The sequence below is a fragment of the Pangasianodon hypophthalmus genome, chromosome 27 (genome assembly GCF_027358585.1).
Source record: "Pangasianodon hypophthalmus isolate fPanHyp1 chromosome 27, fPanHyp1.pri, whole genome shotgun sequence".
Taxonomy (NCBI): domain Eukaryota; kingdom Metazoa; phylum Chordata; class Actinopteri; order Siluriformes; family Pangasiidae; genus Pangasianodon; species Pangasianodon hypophthalmus.
The window spans coordinates 6,484,362-6,505,648 of NC_069736.1; the positions used below are offsets into that span (position 1 = coordinate 6,484,362).

Genomic DNA, 21,287 nt, shown 5'->3' on the forward strand with positions numbered 1-21,287 from the left:
TGCCTATCATATATAAGTTTGCAAAGGTTATTCGTGTGCTGCAAACCACATCCGCAAACACTGAGCTTTTTTTTTTTTTTTTGCCAGCTGGGTGTGTCCTACAGATCTTGAGGAACCTTCTAAAATGGAACCTGTTCAAGTAATCAAAATATTAATAAATGGCTTTTAGCTTGGCTTTTAGCTTGGTTCTGTTTGAATTTGTATATAATTGATCATTCATCTAGTTATGATACATGATAAGTGCATAACTGTGTAGAAGAAAAGCTGTATTTCTTCACAAACTTCACAAACACTTTTGTGTAATGAGGAAAAGCCCATTGAATCCAGATCCACCATTTTAAACTCAGTAGCTTTACAGACAATAGTCCACAGGCATTTAATTTCGAACCACAAAAATTAGGAAGATCTAGTAAGGCGTTTTCTTTCTCTCTCTCTCTCTCTCTCTCTCTCTCACTCTCTCTAATACTTGCAAGTAGTCACTTCCTCTTATGCTGCTTTAATAAGTTTAGCAAGTGGAAGACTGAGCTTCAGTTCCACTTAAACGATGCTGTTAGATAGTGAAAGGTGCTAAAACAGTTGGCGATCAAATTAAATTAGGATACTTTTGTGAATGATTGGTATGTACCAATTCCTCATATCTCTATTCATCTACTTTTATATGTGCAATTCTATTCACTTTTCTCTTTAATAATGTGGTGTTATTGGGTTTTTTGTCTTTCTTGTAAATAACAGCCCAGCTTTAAATTGACAACCTTGAAGAGACATGTTTTAAATAATGTTCCTGGAATATATGATTAATTTAATTAAGTGCATGTCAGTGAATATGTTGTTATTTCATTGCCATTGATTTAGTTCTTTTCCACGTACAGTACACGTATTAAGATCTTCGTTTTAAATCAACAAATATAATCTGCAAAACAAATGCTTTTTGATTATCAAAAAATTGCCACACGCCAATGATAGAGCAACCTGCGATCCATTTAGAGTCAGTCAATAATATGATATGAAAGATATGTACAGGTTAGCATGCCTGCACCCTGAGCCCATCTCTCAGCTCCCTGCTCTATGCTAATATGCAGCATTTGGTTTGAGTCATGGTTTTGATTTGCTCTTTGGACAGGCAGTTTTTCACTAGAAGATACTGCATGCTCATGGCAAATGTAGGTAATAATTTGGCAGATGCTTTTTTTTAAAGCAAGCAAATTACAGGTGAAACAGAACGCAATTATATAATCATCCAGTTACAGAGCTGAGCAGTTCAGGGTTGTTGAAGACCTCGATCTCTTGACCGCCAACATTAAAACACCAGTAAAAGAAATGTCTTTTGGAAGAATGGTGGAAGAATCACTACAGTACAGTTCCAGAAACTTGTAGAAGTTTCTCAATGCCAGGGTGCTTTGAAGCTGTTCTGGCAGCATGTGGTGGCTCAAAACCTTACTAATACACGTTTTACGTTGATTTGTGCTGGTGGGTTAGTATCACATGGACAGCTACTATGGTAAGAATCCTCAGGACTTCTAGCCTTGTGATTAAAGCCTTTAACCCTACAACTATTTTTTTTGTCTTTTTTATGTTTTAAATTGTTGTGATGTTGCAGGAAATATCTACATTTGATTTTTAACTTTTTGGAGTTTGTTTTAATTCTAGATAAATTGGAAGTATGTTTTCCTTTTTTCCATCCACAAACCATGGAAGGTGAAAATTTTTGAATGAATGAATGAAATCCTTTATTGTCGTTGTATATCTTTGTATATAACGAAATGAGGAGCATTGCTTCTGACTGGTGTTATAAAAACAAACATATAACATTAGACAATAAATAGACTATAAAGTGAGTATACCGTATAATATAAAAGTATGTATGTATGTACAGCAAGTATACAGTATAAAGTATATACAGCAAGTCATAATATTGTACATTGAACATTCAGAACATTCTGAAAAGTGACCAGTGATACTATTGCACATTACCCTCTACATTGGTGTAAACAGTTTAGTATAGACACACAGAGTACAGATTGAAATGGAATAAGTGACCGTAGTTGAGTATGTGACCAGAGATAGTAACTGCACATTTACATTCTACATTTAGTGCATTGAGAGTTTAGAGTCCTGATAAATAAAGTGACCAGTTGCACATTGACATTCATGGTATAAACAGCAAGTGTAGATAAAAGTAGAGCTTGTTGAAATAAGTCACTGTAGTTGGACACAGTGATCAGAGGTAGTATTGTACATTGACAATTAACGTTTAGTGCATTTGTGAGTTTATAGGGCAGGAGATCAGACAGCTGCTGGCCTAGGTGTGATGTGTCCTTGATGATGTTTTTGGCCCTAGTGAGATAGCGGGAGCAGGCAATATCTTCTACCTTTTACACTCAAATGTATATTTAGTTGGGTTCCGTAAATGTAAACGTGTTCATATAAAAAAAAATGTCTAATTTATCTAGACATTTTTATAAATCTGTCTGGTGAATGAGTAAAAACACTAGGGCCTTGCTGTGTAGGACAGTCTTGAGAGTCTTGTGAGCTTGAAAGCATCATTCTTTTCGATTTTGTTTTTATAAATCGACTGTTTACCTAAAAAGACAAGATCAGTTCATTCTAAACCCTAACAGATGTTTTGTCAATGCCGGAATCAGCATCTAACTAGAACTACCATAACACCACGCGGCCTACAACATGGCCACCACAGACTCCAACTCCCATCACAAATGTTCCAACTCACCTGATTACTAATCACAGACACCTGGACACAGTCACACATAACAGTATTTAAGGAGTCTTAAGGACCAATTGTTATGATTTTTTGCTTTTTGCTTAGCTCAGTTTGTGCTGTTTGCACATCACCTCACCATTGCCTGTTCTCTGACCTTGTTTTTGTCTCAAGTTTTGGATTTGTCTACGAGCTTTATAAATAAAGCTTTTGATTACCTGCATCTGCATCCATATCTGCTGCCTGACAACAGATAGATAGATAGATGTACTTTATTGATCCGCAACGGGAAATGTGAGCTCTGGATCAAACCCAACTTTTGTTGTCTTAAGGTCACAAGACTGCGGACTGATTTGAAATCAGCCCAAAAATGCCAACAACGGACTTGCTTTTCATATCTGGCAACCCTACTGGTGCTGTGCTTTCCCGGGACACACACTCAGAGAGAGTGGGGTCAATTAGCATATCAACAAATCATTTTAAGTTCTACATTTACCACTGACATTTATTTTTAACATTTATGTTTATATTTAACATTTCTATTAAACATTTACATGTAATATATACATTTAACATTTAGATTTAGAGATAAAATTTACATTGAAAGTTAAAACTATTATTTGACATGAGTCACTAACTAAATGTATCAGAATGGCCTCAAATGTTCAAAAACAAAAGTCAGAGAGAAAAGAGTATTATACATTTGGTGCCCCATAGCTTTGTAATAGATTCTGATAGCATGTTCTGCGGATATTTCTGAACTATCTGGTAGGTAACCCAAAAACTGGAGAGAGAGAGTGTGTGTGTGTGTGTGTTCCTCTTCTGGCTGCTCCCGTTAGGGGTCGCCACAGTGGGTCAGTGGTCCACGTATTGGCTTTGGCACAGTTTTTTTAAGCCGGATATCCTTCCTGACACAACCTGCCCCAATTTTAATGGGGCTAGCAACAGGCACTGAGAGCGCACAGTGGCTGGGGTTGGAGCCCTGGCCAGGAATCGAACCCAGGCTGCAGCAGTGAGAGCTCTGTGGCCTAAGCATTAGTCCTCCAGAGACCCAACCCAAAAACTGGAGTAAATCTTATAAAGTTGTATTAGATGTACATAAATAACAGTTTGTTGATTTGGGAAAGGTATCACTGCTTTTAACTTAGCTTGCTTACTCAGTTACATTAGATAGATGATAGAAAGCTATATTGTTATTATTTGTGAATTTTTCCAGGAGCCCTTTTTTTCAGTGTTTTTCCATTTTTTCAGTGTTGTCCTTCAAAAAAAAAAAAAAAAAACATTCGGTATAGACAATGCCCACTTCTGGTTTTAATCCAAATACAAAAGCAGATATGAATATTTTGAGGACTAAACAGATACAGATGCAAATACAGATAATGACATTATACATTATGTAATACTCCTAGTACATATATAAAGTATGAGGTCCTTATTGATTAAAATAAAAATAAAAATTACAAAGACTGAGCATATTTATGGCCAGAATATGGCAGTTATAATTTAATCACCAAATGGCTGTTTTTATTTTTTTGCTCGGTTGATTTTTACAGTTAACAAACTCACTCCCCATCACATACTCTTATCTATTTCCTGTGTTACATCAATTAGGGTACTTTCCACAAGAGGTAGTTTCAAAATAATACCTAAGAGTCAGATTTATTTCAGTTTTTATTTACTATATCAGATTTTCAGTGGGTCAAAAGTTTATGTACACTTTGTTAGGATTTGGTGGCATTGCCTTTTAATTGCTTAACTTGAATCAAACGCATGGGGTATCCTTCTACAAGCTTCTCACAATACTTTGCTGGAATTTTTGCCCATTTCTCTTGACAAAACTGGTTTAACTGCCTCCTTGCTCAGACACACTCTTTCACATATTTTATTTGGGATTCAAGTCAAGCCTTTGTGATGGCCATTCCAATACATTCACATTGACATATGGAGATATGCTTAGGATCATTGTCCTGCTAGATGTGACAAAGTTTTACCTTTTTGGCTGATGGCTTGAGGTGCTGCTTCAGTATCTCTAGATCCCTTTGAGTTCATTTGTGCCTCTCTCCTGAACAATGCCATGGCTTCAGTTGTTTGAAAATTGCTCCTGGACAAACCGGACTTGTGGAGGGCCACTATTTTTTTCCGAGGTCTTGGCTTTGATTGTCCCATGGTATTAAGGGCAAAAAGGCACTGTCATTAAATGTAGGCCTTTTTACAGCCACAGGTGTGCTCCCAATTATTTCCTAATTATGACCATTGGCCAATCAGAAGCTTCTAAAAGTGATTCATTTCTGGAATCTCCCAGACTGTTAAAAACAGTCAACTTGGTGTATGTAAACTTTAGATGCACTGGAATTCTGACATAGTGAATTAAAGCTGAAATAAATTGTTTATTAATAAATTGTTTAAATACCGTTTCTATTTATTTCTATTCATTTGTGCTGAACATCAATACCCCCTCTTTACCCAGAGCTGTGACACTGAAAAGGAACGACAAGGAACAAGTTGAAAAGTATGGAATTTTCTTTGGAGATAGATGACAGGACAGATAAGGAGAGGGAGGAGGAAGCAAAGAGAAGAAGTCGTCAAGCAACTGGAAAGGCTAAAACACCAATGGACACTGAGCTCCAAGAGGACCTTGGTTATGCCTGTCCCCAAATCCGAATCGACCCGAACTTTGCTAGGTGAGTAAAAGGCCTGTGTTTATCATGTACCTACAGTAGTAATGTGCTATTCCACCATTTTAATACCCAGGGTAACAAGGTATCCATACTGGATTGACAATTGAGCCAAAAAGAGCCATTTTTAGTATAGGAGCTAATAGTTCTTCCAGCTGATCTGAAGATACTCCAAGCGCACAAAAGAAAAACAGTGAATATCTGATCAACCCTGTCTCCTGACACATCTTTGCCAAATTTCTAACAACTTTCATACTACATTCATTTTTTTCAGTTATTTGAATGCCACCTTGCTTGGCCAATTGGCAGACTGCTTGCAATACGAAGTGCTAATCAATCACAATGCAAGACAATTTTTTTCAGAGTATGAGTGGGAAGACATAACACAGGGGTGAGTGGCCTACACAGAGCCCTGACCTCAACCCCACTGAACAACCTACTGGGATGAACTTTGGGATGAAATTTGGAATGGAATGTTCAAAAGGCACATGTGGGTGTGATGGTCAGGTGGCCACACACCTTTGGCCATATAGTGTATCTGTCTTGGTTTCATACTTGTCTTGCAAGGTGCAAACCTGTAACTGGACACTGCTCAGTTAGTGACATGGCTGCCTATCATTTTATGGCACTGTTTGTCATTAGTACATGCATAAAGACCTTACAAAACTCTTGTATTTATGTTTAGAATTTTAAGTTTTATAAAGTTTTAGGGGCTTTGTATGTTTATAACAGTTGTTCATGTTCCTAATAACTGAGATAATGATAAGATCTAGTAGATGTTTTCCAGTAAAATGTACAATTGTTTGTCTAGAAAATGATATGGGTGGATCAACAATACATCCATTACTCTTGAACAGAGCATGAAGAGTTCATGTTTGGTATTTCTACAGGAAAATACAAGAGGCAGAAGGCATACCAGAGCAGCAGGCGACGTCTGACTCTCAGAGGTTTGTCATTAAGAGGCTTTTTGAAGCTGTGTCCAGCGGTGACGTTGCTGGATATTTTCCAATAAATGTACAATTTTAGAAAATCAGAAAAACTGTGGGTCAACAATACATCCATTACTATGTAGTAAATAGAGCAAGAACGGTTCATGTTTGGTCTTTCTGCAGCAAAATACAGGGGATAAAACCCGAACCAGATCAGCACAAGAAGTTTGACTTTGAGAGGCTTTTTGATGCCGTGTCCAGCGGTGATATCACTAGGCTGGAGGGCCTGGAGGAGTATCTGAATGACAAAAAAAAGAAGCTGACAAGCGCTGATTGTAAGAACTTTGTGTAAAATCTACATATCTGCACACAGAATCTGTACTAGGTCTCTTATCATTGTATGTATCAATACATAATACAGGATTATAGTAGTAATAGCATAATTATGTCCCATGTCTCTTAGATGTGCGCAATGGGAAGACAGTCCTGATGAAGGCTCTGCTAAACCTGAAAAATGGAGATAACGAAACAGTGGAGTACTTGCTGGGTATCGCAGAGAGAATGGGACATCTGGATAAGTTAGTGAACGCAGCATATACAGATGCCTACTATGAAGGTATGAATATTTGAACTTGTTTTGTTAATATCTGTAACATATATTACCAAATTTGAGAGAGAAAAATTATCTTCATGAGTTAGTGAACGCAGCATTCACAGATTCCTACTATAGAGGTGTGAATATTTGAACTGTTGTTCATTTCTGAACATATATTACCGAATATGAGGTTCTACCTACCATATATGTATATAATTATTAAATAATATGTTACTCGACTGTGTTGAGAAAGGTCCACCACCTAAATAATATCTGGTCAAGGGTAGTCTTATGGTAGTGCTTTTCCCCTAAAGCGAGAAGTAGAAGGGGCACAGATGGTGCATTCCAACATAGCAACAGATAGGCTGCAGTCAGTAATTGTATACCTACATAGTGCATCTATATGGTAGCTTTACCTGATAAATGTGTAGATAAAAAAGTGTAGAAAAAGGCGGTTGTAACTAAAAAACTGTGCCATTGGGTTTATGTACAACCTTCTTTCTTGCTGCTATAACTGCCTCTGTACACAGATTTCTTCCCATTAAGTCGCAGCAACATTAGTGAGGGTGAACTGGTCACATTTGTCTCTCCAATTCATGGCAAAAGTTTTTGGTGAGGTTGAAATCCGGGCTCTATGAAGTCCTGTCGAGTTCTTCCACTCCATATGAACAGGAGTTTGTAGTGACTGACTTTAACTTGTTGAAAGAAAAAATGTTAGCGCTAATCTCCCCAGGTTAGCTGTTGTGCGATGGTTACATACTTACAGTGTTGTGTTTGTGTGATTGGTGCAGGACAGACAGCTCTTCATATAGCCATTGAGAGGAGAAACAAGCGCTTTGCTGAGCTGCTCATTCAGAAAGGGGCTAATGTCCATGCAAAGGCTAATGGGAAATTCTTCCAGCCACTTAATGAAACATGTTTCTACTTTGGTAAGTGTTGGATGAACATGATGTTTTTTTTTTTGTTTTTTTTTTTTAGGTACACAGTCCTTTCTGTTATAGGAATGTTAAGTAAAAGAACATAGATCATATATAAAACCATGTTTTCTTTGTTTTTCTTTCCAAACCTTTGTTCACAGGGGAGCTTCCACTTTCTCTGGCAGCATGTACTAATCAGAAAGATATAGTGGACCTGCTGATGGTTAAAGCAGACGTGAGGTGTAAGGACACTCTGGGCAACACGGTTCTCCATGCTCTTGTGATGGTGGCTGATAACAGCCCTGAAAATACAGACTTTGTTGTTTCCATGTATGACTACATTCTTACTAAAGACGCTGCTAAGAATCAAAAACAGGAGAAGCTGGAAGACATTAAGAACAATCAGGGACTTACTTCCATCAAGCTGGCTGCGAAGCTAGGAAAGATTGGGGTAAGTGTGTATCAGTATCTCAAAGTTACTATAAATGCTAAATAATGAGTAAATGCTAAATAATTCAAGCCTCCCAGCTTAAATATGGTGGGTTTGGTCAGTCATCTAAATGTACATACATTTATATTTATAGCATTTTGCACATGCCATTACCTAGGGCGTCTTATAGAAGTGAAACTAGAGGGTAGGTGACAGTTAATACAGATAAGACACCCTTAAAGACGGAGGGATGATGGGCTTGGGTGAGTAGGACTGAGCAATCAGACTCCGCCCCAACAGATATTTCCAATAGCTTTTAAACGTCTAGGTAGAATATAACATAAAATGAATGCAGAGCTTTTGCAGTTCATCAGAAATTTTTAAGCTTACCAGAATCTGGTTCCACCAACAAGATGATCAAGGCCCGATTCTGCATTTTAGCCGTGCTGGAAGCTGGAAGAGAGAACATTGGCAGGTTGGGGGACTGGCTTGAGGAACACTGATTTGTTTTATTGAAGTCTTGCACAATCACGTTCTACATTTATTTATTGGTGTTTCCTAAATTCAACAGGCTTATTCATTTCAATTATTCAACATATTGTGATGTTTTTTCCTTACAAAAGTCAATGAGCTCAAATTTTTTCTCATTCTGTTGTCTGAAATAAATAATAACTGATGCTCTTGACCTGTTTCTGTATGATTTTATGCTTTGTGCTTCTGGAGCATGATTGGATAATTGTCTGTATGAGCAGGCGTACTGGTGTTCCTAATAAAGTGTACAGTGAGTGTACATTGACATTAAAAATTTAACACTGCTTGGCATGGGTCTGAAAAAACCGTACTAAATGAAAATGTTTTTTGTTCCTCCAGCTGCTTGAACACATTCTGCATCGCGAGTTCCAGCAGGAAGAGTGTAGGCATCTGTCCCGAATGTTCAGAGAGTGGGCATATGGCCCGGTGCGCGGTTCACTGTACGACCTGGACTCTATCGACACCTACGAGCCAAACTCTGTCCTAGAGATAGTTGTTTATGGCCCAGAGATACCTGTAAGAGAAATATACTCTGCAGAAACTTGACTAATAAGCCAATATATTTCAATTCTGTGCTTCTATCTTTTTTTTAAAATACAGAATATGCACTTACATTTTTGTTATTTATGACATTCCTCCTAGCCTTTATACGCAAGCCAATTACAGATAGATGACATGTTAAATGCATGTACATGCTGATGCTGTGGTCTCTTGTTTCAGAATCGTCTCGAGATGCTCCAGATTGAGCCACTTAATAAACTGCTGGAAGACAAATGGAACAGATTTGCCAAATGGATATTCCTCTTCAAGTTTATCATTTATTTCATATATCTCATCATCTTCACAGCTGTTTCTTATCACCGTGAAGAAGGAACAGTGAGTCGAGGCCACAGCTAGTTACAGTAGATTTGGATGCGTGTTACTATACACTTCCCACCTACATGGAGTTTCATTTTATTCAAGGAAATAGCTAACATAACATGTAAATAGTTCAAATAGCAAAAAAATCTTGTTTTTCAGATTTAATTTTATTAAATCTTGATTGATTGATGAAAAAAAAACATCCACTACTATGCATGCAAAATATAATCTTAAAACAAACCTTGCTATTAACGGATCATCATTTTATTTGTCAATCTAGCCCCCATTTCCAATGAGGAAAAATACTGCCGGCTACCTGCTGCTTGCTGGTCATGTCATCATGGCTGTTGGATCACTCTACTTCTTAGTTATTGTGGTGTGTATCATTTACTTTAGTGTTAAAAAAAAATGCTAACATTAATTAAAGTCTAACGATGACTTATGTCCTCTTGTAGCTGATGGATATATGTAAAAAGCGGCCAAGTCTGCAAACACTGCTGGTAGATGGCTATTCTGACCTGCTTTTGTAAGTGCTTGATATTTTTTTAAATAATATTTTTATATACAGTATATGATAAGTATTATCTGATAAACACAGACAGGTTGTTGTACATTTTTCCAGTGATTTAGGACTTCATATATTAACATATTGTTTTATTCTTCTTATCTGGGTTTTATTCCTCTTATACCACAGCAATTAAATTTTCATATCAATGAAAGAAGGACACAACATAACTTTTTATTAGTTGATGCAATTAATGTTACGGAATGTCTGTGATACAAGTTCCCCTTATCACATACATTATTACATTATTGCAGCTATAAACTGTTGTTCCTCATCCTCCGTTAATATGACAAAAACCCACAGCTTGTCTTTTTTACCAAGAAACCAGAAAGCACAAAGTTCTCTCTCCTGAAGACTCTCCTATGGAGGAAAACTTACTGACCTTTACAAAGCACCCACACTAGACACTCCTTTCATGAAATTATACATAAAAGTTTTCTTACAAAAAGGGTCACCATATCAACTGTTATATATTTTTCTTTGCTAAATAACATATTTTAAAAACTTGTTTATCTGTTTATTAGACTTAGATTATATCGAGCATTCACCGTACTAGTCCCTGTGAATTTGCTGTTACTATAGAAGCAATAAATTATTAGAACAAGCATGTTAAAATAAACCTGTGATTTGCTTTGCGGCTGGTGCTGTTGTAGCAAATTAATCAACACCTTCTGACTAATCAGATTCAAGAATCCTGTGGTATAATGAGATACAGTATATTACTTGCCACATATTTTTAAATAATCTGTATGTTTTCTGGTGCTGTAGTTTATTACAGGCTGGGTTGTTTATAATCTGTGCTTGGCTGTATTTCATCGGGATGCAGGAGTATCTTGCCTTTCTGGTGGTCAGTGTGGCTCTGTGCTGGGTTAATCTCCTCTACTTCTCCAGAGGAACTCAACACATGGGCATCTACAACATCATGATTCAGAGGGTGACTGACATTTTTCTTTGCTGAAGTTTACACTCCTGCAGTAAAACCTTTGACTGTCATGCCCTGATAGTAAACACAGGACTCATCAAAATCTAACATTTAAAACACTGCTCAACTCAGTGTTGATGAAGCCACGTCTTAGAGAAGAGTTTACAGTAGAGCCACTTTTATCCCATGACTGAAATGCCACACAATCATTGGTTGGCACAGATTCAAAATGCCATTAAAACTTTAAATGTGGCTACTTACACACTTACTTACTGTTGGCCTTGAATACAATTGCCATGTGCCTTATGAAATTCAAACAAATTTTGAGGGAATCCTCTGCTAAATTCTCAGAAATAAAGTAAATAATTTTCCTTGTTGCTGTGATGGTACCATCAAGGGTATCTGTTGTCCATATAGTTTGTATGTTTTGCCTGGGAAAGTGCACATGGTGTCCCTTTACTTAGCTTTAGGGGCAAAGTTTTAAAGGTACATCAGTGGTCATTAAAGTCCAATTATGTACTATATTGATGTTTCCAAGTACCATCAAGGGTACAATCAAGGGTAAGATACATCACCCCAGCAACAAGGAAATATACAGTTTAGTACCTTTATTTCTGAGTGTGCCTTCATAGAGACAGATATTACCCTTTTTAAAAGGGTCTTTCAAGCATCTTTAGGGGTTGTTTGTCACATTCCATTAATTTTTTTAGGAAAGAATTGAAGATGAATCCCTTTAGAAAGGACCTTTGGAGAACCCCCTTTTTCCTCTTAGACTGTTCTGAGCAAAACCAGTGAAATCATACTGGTGTTTTATAATGGTTGTGGTTAGTGTTGCTACCTCACAGCTCTAGGGTCCCAGGTTTGATCCTGAGCTTGGGGTATTGTTCTCTCTGTGCCTGCTTGGATTCCTCTAGGTTCCCTGGTTTCCTTTCACATGCTAATAGGTGGACTAGCTGCTCTAAATTTCTATACTAAATGTGTGTCCTGTGATAGACTGGTATCCCATAGTGCAGTGGTGTCAAACTCAATTCCTGGAGGCCCACAGCTCTGCACAGTTTAGCTCCAACTCACACCTCCTTGGAAGTTTCTAATAATCCTGAAGACCTTGATTAGCTGGATCAGGTGTGTTTGATTAGGGTTGAAGCAAAACTGTGCAGACCTGTGGGCCTCCAGTAATTGAGTTTGACACCAGAGCCATAGTGGGTGGATTCCCACCTTGTGCCCAATATTACTGATTGACCTGACCCTGACGAGAATACTGCTGAAGATAAATGAATGAATGTTTTCTGAAGACTGATTTATACATCTGTGTTAATGCGTATTTGTGTCACAGAGCAGGGAGGGGGATCATGGGTAAACATACTTGCATGGAACGAGTGTGTCCTCTAGGGGGCAGTGTGGCATGAACCACACCAGAATTTACTGAATAAGATAGCAAAGAAGAGCCAAAACATTGTGTTAATGTGATAATTTATGTGTTATATGTGTTATATGTGGACAAATTTCATTATAATGGCCAATTTAATCCTGCAGGATCACACACTTTACTTTCTCTTTCTTCAAATGGATTCCCAATAAAGAAACAATGTCGGTGATGTAAACCACAGCAATTCGATGAAAATTAAAACTAAAGCATCCATCTTTCAGTGATAGATAGAATTGTGGATTTAAATCTAGTTAAATTGACATGCTTCTATGCAAAAGCCGCTGACACTGCTGAATACAGATGAGTGAAACACTTCAAAAATGTTTTCAGGGAAAATTCTCTTAGTTTATAATTGATCATGCAAAGTTTCTTTTTCACCAGCACTTTCAAAACTAAGTTATGCCTGTGTTAGCTTCTGTTTATTTACCTAGGGTGAAACCAATGACTGTATATACGAGTGGGCACATGGAGCCATTCACTCCCATTGTGCAGTTTTAAAGCCTTTTTTAGTCTACATGGGAGTCGCCATCTTGCAAAAATTGAAGTCAGAGCATGTGCAGCAGATACGGCTGGTCGGACAGTGGGTCTGCCTCTCGCCCACCCATATTGGTGATGGACACTGTACACGAGTGCACACACTGTGAGACACCTGAACCATTACAATTTTACCATTGTCAGGAAAAGATTTTAGAGCTTTAAGTCATGATTGAGTGAGCTATCATTTGGTAGCTAGCTGACATTATCCATCATTTTAATCAGAGTAATGTAAGTGTAAGTAGCTACGAGAAGGTACAAACTGAAAATATACTGGTAAACAGCAGTCAACATTTATACTCAATACAACCTATATTTAAATAGGAAAAAATGACTGTTCTCCATGATATTCATCTAGTGCCACCTGCAGTACAGTAAGTTACTTATCTGAACAGAGAAGTGCCCTGTTATGCTCTGCTCATTTTGTTGGTGGAGGATGTTGGAGTGAATGTACGTCGTGAATGTACGGAGTGTATGTAACCTTACCAAGCTACTTTGAGTGTTCACTAAGGCCATACAGTCAATCATAAATTATTAGGATATTTAGCTAGTGTTAGCTGCTTCTGTCACTCACGTTGGTTTGCTAGTTATAACAGCTGTACCATGAGCTATCCTAGACTTCAAAATGAGCAACATACCAGAAAAAACTGCAAAGAACTCCCCGCTGATGGTCTGTTAGAACAGTTAACAGCAGAAAGACAAAAGAACTGTCAAAAGCTTCAGGTCGGTGTTGGAAAGTGAATGCACATTCTTGAGGGTTTACTGTCATGTCCAAAACTGTCAATCACCTAATCAACCAGAACAAATAACTCTGATAAAATATTGGGTCAAGGTTATCAAGGTCATAAAGGTTATAAAAGGTTAAAATTGTACTGTAGCCAGCCATTAGAGGGCCTCAGAGACATTTTGGCTTCACTTTTGACTCCCTGTTACAACATCCACCCATATATACAGTCATTACAGAACTTTCCTTTGTTTTGGCTCTTTGTCGCTGTTTAATTCTTCGCTGTGAATTCTGGACTTCACCCTGTGTGCACGTCTACACTTGACGTTTTGACATGGTCACAGATATGCGCTCACAGAAATATAAATCAACCCTGATGAAAAATGGTCATTGTTCATGATGTGAAAAAGGTTATGCCTACATGAGGTTAGGCCTACATATTCTGACTCCTCCCATTCTGTTTACTAGATATTCCTTGGTGACATCTTGCGCTTCCTTTTTGTCTACATTGTCTTCCTCATTGGATTTTCAGCAGGTACCATTTACTAAATCATTACTCTCTGTTCCACACATTTCATTCCAGTCACTAAGGCACTTCCTTTTTTATGCTCCCTAAACAGCTATGGTGACTCTACTCCATGAACCCAAGAAAGGAAGCTCTTTGTACACAGACAATGAAAATGTGACAGAAGGCTGCACAAAACCCACCTTTAAAACCATCTCATTCACCACTCTGGAGCTATTTAAGTTCACTATAGGCATGGGCGACCTGGAGTTCACAGAGGAGTATGAGTATAAAAATGTATTTTATGTGCTCCTCATATCCTACATTGTGCTCACCTGCATTCTCCTGCTGAACATGTTGATTGCTCTGATGAGCAAAACTGTAGACAGCATGTCTGAGGAGAGCACCAGCATCTGGAAACTACAGGTATACATATAGTGCCCTATGTCTCTTTACTTATAGCTCCAAGTAGAATGATGAATGGGTGTTTATCATTTATTATCTCTGTAGTTAACATAAATTTGAATGTGGTTCCATTTGCAACTTATATGGCAATCGTTCTAGAGCATTTAGACCTTGATGATAATACATCATGTTTCTGTGTACCAGTAAATGTGCTGGATGTTTGTGTTTTCCCAGCGTGCCATCATCATCTTGGATCTGGAGAGATATGCATGCTGTCTGAAGATGAAGTTGCGTTCAGGAGTGAGGAGGAACCTGGGCAAAAAAGAGGAGGACTGGCGCTGGTGTTTCAGGTTAAAGGAAAAATCTTGATAATCATAGACCGGAAAGTATAACTGAGACAGTGAAATGGTGTAGCACAGAGGTATTCAAACTGTGGGGAATTGCAGGGGGTCATGGGTATGAAAAATACCAAAAAAATCAATAATTAAATGACCGTTTCAGACATGCCTACTTTTACACACTTTGTGTAGGAGCGTCACATTATAACAGCAGAGCACAAAAATATGCCAAAAGAGGAGTCTTCTATTGTCTCTGATAAAAATGGCAGATGAGCCAATCGACATCTGACCATCACCCCCAGGCCTTCCCAAACTGTTACCACAAAGTTGGAAGCACAGAGTTGTATAGGATATCTTTGTATGCTGTAGCATTACAGTTTCCCTTCATTGGAACTAAGGGACCCAAACCTGTTCCAGTATGACATTGTAAATTGTTACGAACATGTAATTGTTATTTACGTGTAAGACCATATTAAAATATCTTCTCACTTCTAATTTCTATGTTTAAATATTTTTTATTTGGGATTTCGCCCAATGATAACTTTTATAAGTTATCATAAGTTATTTAAACTAAAACACAAAAATTCACAAGTACTCACAATAAAAGGACGAAAGGAAGTAATAATAGCAATACTGTATTAATATACAGAAGTAATAGCAATACTGATTTAAATTTGAAATAAATACATAAATAAAGCAAAATAAGCAAGAAAAATACCAAACAGTAAACTCCCAACAAGATAATTCCCACATCTCTCCCAACCCTAGCCCTCCAGAACTCGGCAGTGCTATCCAACAGGAGAAGTGGAACATCATTTAAAAACAAAACAAAAAGTAATCATCATATTTCTGAAGAAAAGAAATAAAGGAGATGAGATCTTTTCAAATAATGGAAGTTTGTTTTTTTGTTTGATTCTTTCTAAGTGTAAAGTGCTAGTCGACTCAGTAAGCCACAATTTAATTGTTGGTACATCTGCTTTCTTTCAAAACATACGAATAAGTGTTTTTGGCAGAGGCAAACTGTTGCTGCTCCATTGTTAGACTCGTACATTTTTCAGAAACTCCAAATACTCACTTCTAATTTCAGTCAAAACAATTACTTTTAAATACTTTAGTGTGGACACTTTTTAACTCAAATATAATTCTGACTAGTGACTTCCACTTTTAATTCAGTTAAATTTTCAAGTCAATTTCATTTGTATCACGTTTTTAAACAAATTTATGAGCATATTATGAGTATTATGAGTCCTGGAATGAGCACAGGACACTCTTTATGATTACAGATATAAATCTATATTATCCAGGTGAGATTACTTACTGAAGCTTTTAACTGAGTAAAATTTTCTTTTTTTTTTTTTTTTGGGTTCTGCTTTCCTTTGTAAAAGGACAGGACTTGGAGCAGTCACCTACTCACTTATGACTTTTTACAATACACTCAACCACCCATTATCTCTAATCATAATACATTCCTGTGGTCAATTGAGTTTTGTTTACAAGTCAACAGATTGCTTTTAGATGGTGGGCACTAATTGGTGCGTTTGTCCCTGTGCTTTCTGCAGAGTGGAAGAAGTCAACTGGAAAAATTGGAACCACAACCTGGGCATCATCAGTGAGGATCCTGGAGAATGCAACACAGTAATGCGAACTGAACGTTTTCAAGGTATTCAGGGTTTGTTTCTAATTTGTGGTGCAATTACATGTGTTGTCACAGTTTGTATGTTAACAGATTTAAGTCTTAGCCTTTATACAGGTGTAATTGTTGATGCTTATGATATGTATCACTCTCTCCAGAGCTCAGCCAGTGTGATGTCAGTCGACAGAGATGTAAACGGCAAACAGTCCAGGCAGAAGACGAGACACAACCCCTGGCCTCCAGCCCAGTGTAATGGAACTGAGAAAAAATAAATATATTTGACCACTGACTGTACCGAGTTGTAATTTGTCTTATGTATAATCCAGTTGGCTTTTAATTTGTTTAAAAAATAAAGGAGGCTTTGAAAGACATAAGAGTACTTAAAGTCATATATATTTGCACATCCTCCTGTGACCCTGCTTATTCATTTGTTTCCTCTGTAGTGGACATTTTGTTTTGTATCTCTGCTTTTGCTTTCAAATGATACTCGATTTGTCAGGGTAGGAGGATAACAATTTCCTCTTCCTGTATGTACAAAATGGCTTCTATACAAAAAGGACAGAAAAAAGTTCATCATATGCGCTTGTTTGTTAACATGTCAGGAATTGTGTAGTGAGGTTTGAGAGCAGTTTTAATTGTGTAAGGACAATAACACACAACAGACCGTGCTGCTCTCTGAAAATAATGCAGTGATGGATTGTGAGGGATTTTTCCTCTTAATAAAGATGCAAGCAGACACAAACTTGGAACCTTTCCTGGAAATCTCAGGGCACAAGGCAGGGGACAGTCTGAGATGGGTCCAACCCATCGCAGGGCACAATCGCACACCACAGACAATTTAGAAAAGCCAATCAGCCTAACGCATGTCTTTGGACTGGGGGAGGAAACTGTACTCAGAGGAAATCCCCAAAGCATGGGGAGAACATGCAAACCCCGCGCACGCAGGGCGGAGGCAGGATTCAAACCCGCAACGCTGGAGGAGCGAGGCAAATGTGCTAATCACCAAGCCACCGTGCCCCTTAGTTTATTAACTTCACACATTTTAACAGTTTACAATTAGATTTAATGTTGTGGAACATCCAAGAGACAAGTTAGTTCCTGTTATTACTTGTGTTATGGCCGTGATAAACAGTCTCTCTTTCTCTCTTTCTCTCAACGTCATTTGACTGAGAACCCGGAAAGTGCAAACTCCTCTGTCCTGAAGACATCCCTGTGTTTGGAAACTTTTCAAAGCACCCTGAATGTTGCAAAGCGCTTACAAAATAAATGTCTCCTAACAAAAAAAGTCATGACATCAACAATTATACATTATACTTTGTTAAACAACATGTTTTTAACATCCATTTATTATTAGTCTTAGATTATGTGGAACATCTGCTGTACAAGTCCCTGTGTATGAGCTGTTACTATAGAAACAATAATGTATTGGAACAAGCACATAGATATAATCCTGAAGGATGACGACGTAGGTTTTACTTAGTTACCGCATGACCACGTTTGTTTTACATTGTTAAAGGATGACTGTGTTTAAAACCGGTCTCGCTGAGGCAGAGTAAGGACCCATTTGCAGGAAATTTATTAACAAATAAAGCAGGGTCAAAAAAGTCAGGGTCGGCACCAAAAAAGCTTGAATGAGCAGACAGTTCCAAATCCCAATCCAAATCTTATTCAAAAACAGGGCAGGGTCAAAATACCAGGAATCAGAGATAATACCAAAACAACAGTGTGGGGCATAAGGCAGAGAGAATATGAAATGAGGCAAGGTCATACATAGAACAGCAATCCTTTATACAAATGGCTCAGGACTCAGACGATTGACAGACAAACTGTAAGACTTCACACTGTAGTTACAGTCCATGTGTCAAAGTCAAAATTCTGTGGAGAGCACCCTCTGGTGGTCTGGAGGGGAAATATCCCAGCTTCATATTATAATATGTAGGTTCAAATTCAAATTAAAATTTTATTTGTCACATGCATAACCATACACAGTACGACTTGCAGTGAAATGCTTTATATAACTGTTCTGACATAAAATAAGAAAATGTAGAACAATATTAAATATAAAGAAAAATATATGCATAAAAAATTTATGAAGGGATTTAAAAAAAAAATGTGTAAGAATATACATATATATGGATGGTGGCAGCAGCAGTCTGACAGTACTGATATAAAGTGCGGATATGTACCATTTGTGCGATGTAATGCACAATAATCTGCAATGTGCAACAAATGCAATACTAAATACTAAATTGCAATACTAAAATAAATTAGTAACATTATGTAATTTAGATGTAGATGGAGGGTGGGTGTTTGAAGGAAATGTATGGATGGAGGTGGACGATTCTTAGTCCTTGGTGTTGTACTGGTTGAGGGCCCGAATGGCCTGCGGGAAGAAGCTCCTCCTCATCAGAAGCACTTCCCTGATCGCAACAGAGAGAAGAGTCCATTGTTCGGATGGTTGGGATCTTTCACTATTTTCCTTGCCTTGTTCCAGCACCGCTTGCTGTAGATAGAGTGTAGGTCAGGGAGCTCTGTACGGATGGTACGCTCAGATGATCGCACGACCCCCTGTATAGCCCTCCTGTCCTGCTGGATGCTGTTCCCAAACCAGGCTGTGATGCTTCCCATCAGGATGCTCTCGAAGGCGCAGGTGTAAAAGTTCCTTAGCACCTTAGAGGGCGGTCGAAAATCTCTCAAGTGTCTAAGGTGGTATAGACGCTGCCGGGCCTTCTTCACCAGGGTGTTAACATGGCAAGATCAGGACAGGTCTTGCGTGATGTGAACACCAAGGTACTGGAAAGGTTTTACTTAGTTACAGGATGATCATGTATGTTTTAATTAGTTAAAGGATGACTATGTGTATTTTACTTAGTAACTGGTTGACTGTGTATGTTTACTTAGTTACAGGATAACTTTGCATGTTTTATTTAGTTACAGCATGACCATGTATGCTTTACTTAGTTAAAGGATGACTTTATGTTTTAGTTAGTTACAGGATATGTATACTATATGGCCAAAGGTTTGTGAATGCCTGACACCCAAATAATGTGTCTTTTTTCACACTGTAACCACTTTGTGTTCTGTGGGTGGAAAACCTCTGGTCTAATTGCTCAGTGGTCTCTAGCCCAGCTTTAAATGTAATACATCATATCTGTAATATAACACATCTTTATCACTAACCAGTGTGCACAGCTTTCAGTGTTTTGGATTGGAGCCCAGCTTGTAGTAGGAATTTAGATTTTTTTTTCCCATGACCAGTACATACAGACAGCTATATAAAGACCAGCATAGATGAGCCTAATCTCAGGTTCTTCATATTGTCTTCTGTTCCCATTTCAGGTTGTGAGCAGTGCATTAGTCATGTGGCTCACAAATTTAGACCTCAGGATGTGTGTCGCCTGATCACATGGCAGGACAGACGCAGCACTAGTGTTTTCCTGTCATCACTAACCAAGTTTGAGTCACACCTGAATGTGGCTACCACCTTGGGCTGAGCCTCCATCCTTTGGTACAACAAGCACAGGTCAGAAAGCTATTTTATGTCATTAGTGGTTTCCATTCATCAGTTTTTTTTTTCACTACCAATATCCTCTGTGATTCTATTCACAAATATACCCAAATGCATCTATAATCCACGCACTGAAGATCAGACAAGGTTCACCGTGGGACACTGTATTAAAGTTTTAGGTTATAAATACTCTCCACTGACTCTAACAAACTAGTAACAGTTTGTTAAGTGAACTCTAAGCCATGCAAGAAGCTGTCTGTCCAAGCTGGCTGTGTTTTCAAGCCTTTTCATTAAAATATCATGGTCAATGGTGACAAATACTGCATTTGAGCAACAGTATCAAAACTGGCACATATCCAAAATCTGGTCAAGCAGTAGGTTATTTTCCACTTTAGCTTCTTGAAACCAGACTGGAATGTATCACTCTTGTTATTTCTACTTAAAAATGATTTAAAAAAAAAAAAAAGATTTATTGGGCTACAACTTTCTCCTAAAATTTTAGATAGAAAAGTTGCGTTGGAGAATAGAGATAAGATTTGGTAAGATCGCTGGTAAGATTTATTTTACAATATACAAAGATTACAGTAAACCTAATATATGATTATTAAACCTGTTTCTAGACTTTTTTTTTTTTTTTTTTTTTTTTACTAATTTCATTCTTGAAATAGCCTTGTTCTATTATTTTTTCTAATTTTAAGCATTTACTTCTAGAAAGAAGAAAAATGATCTGTCAATAGAATAAGAAAATGTAAAGCTTGAAATAAGTAAAAGCCTCTAAAACAGGCTGAATATTGTATTTGATTTATGATTATCTCATAATAAGAAATAATAGATATATTTGCCCATATTCGAGATATTTTCACTTGTAAAGATACTTGTTTGGTGTGTATTGCTTGTGTTTGTAGAGCTAATCATATTGCCCTTTCTTTTGTTCTGTTCTGTTCTGTTCTGTTTTTACACACATAGAAGACCTTTTGTAACCCTGACATTAACCTAATACCTAGCATTTTATATTAATAAAAGTTTGGGATTTCCACAACACAGAATGTTTACCATAATTTGCAAATCACTTT

The 21,287-nt window shown here is 37.6% G+C and overlaps 1 protein-coding gene across 1 annotated transcript; it reads left to right on the forward strand.

Annotated features, from left to right (window-relative positions):
• Positions 1 to 424: 424 nt before the first annotated feature.
• LOC113531512 (transient receptor potential cation channel subfamily V member 1) lies at positions 425 to 17,061 on the forward strand. Its single transcript, XM_026922287.3, has 17 exons — positions 425 to 617; positions 5,184 to 5,397; positions 6,282 to 6,338; positions 6,504 to 6,655; positions 6,784 to 6,936; positions 7,707 to 7,844; positions 7,994 to 8,283; positions 9,133 to 9,309; positions 9,514 to 9,669; positions 9,935 to 10,030; positions 10,110 to 10,180; positions 10,988 to 11,153; positions 14,294 to 14,360; positions 14,446 to 14,756; positions 14,970 to 15,085; positions 16,633 to 16,733; positions 16,865 to 17,061. The coding sequence occupies exons 2-17, from the start codon at positions 5,228 to 5,230 to the stop codon at positions 16,957 to 16,959; spliced, it is 2,316 nt and encodes a 771-aa protein (XP_026778088.3). The 5' UTR covers positions 425 to 617; positions 5,184 to 5,227; the 3' UTR covers positions 16,960 to 17,061.
• Positions 17,062 to 21,287: the final 4,226 nt, after the last annotated feature.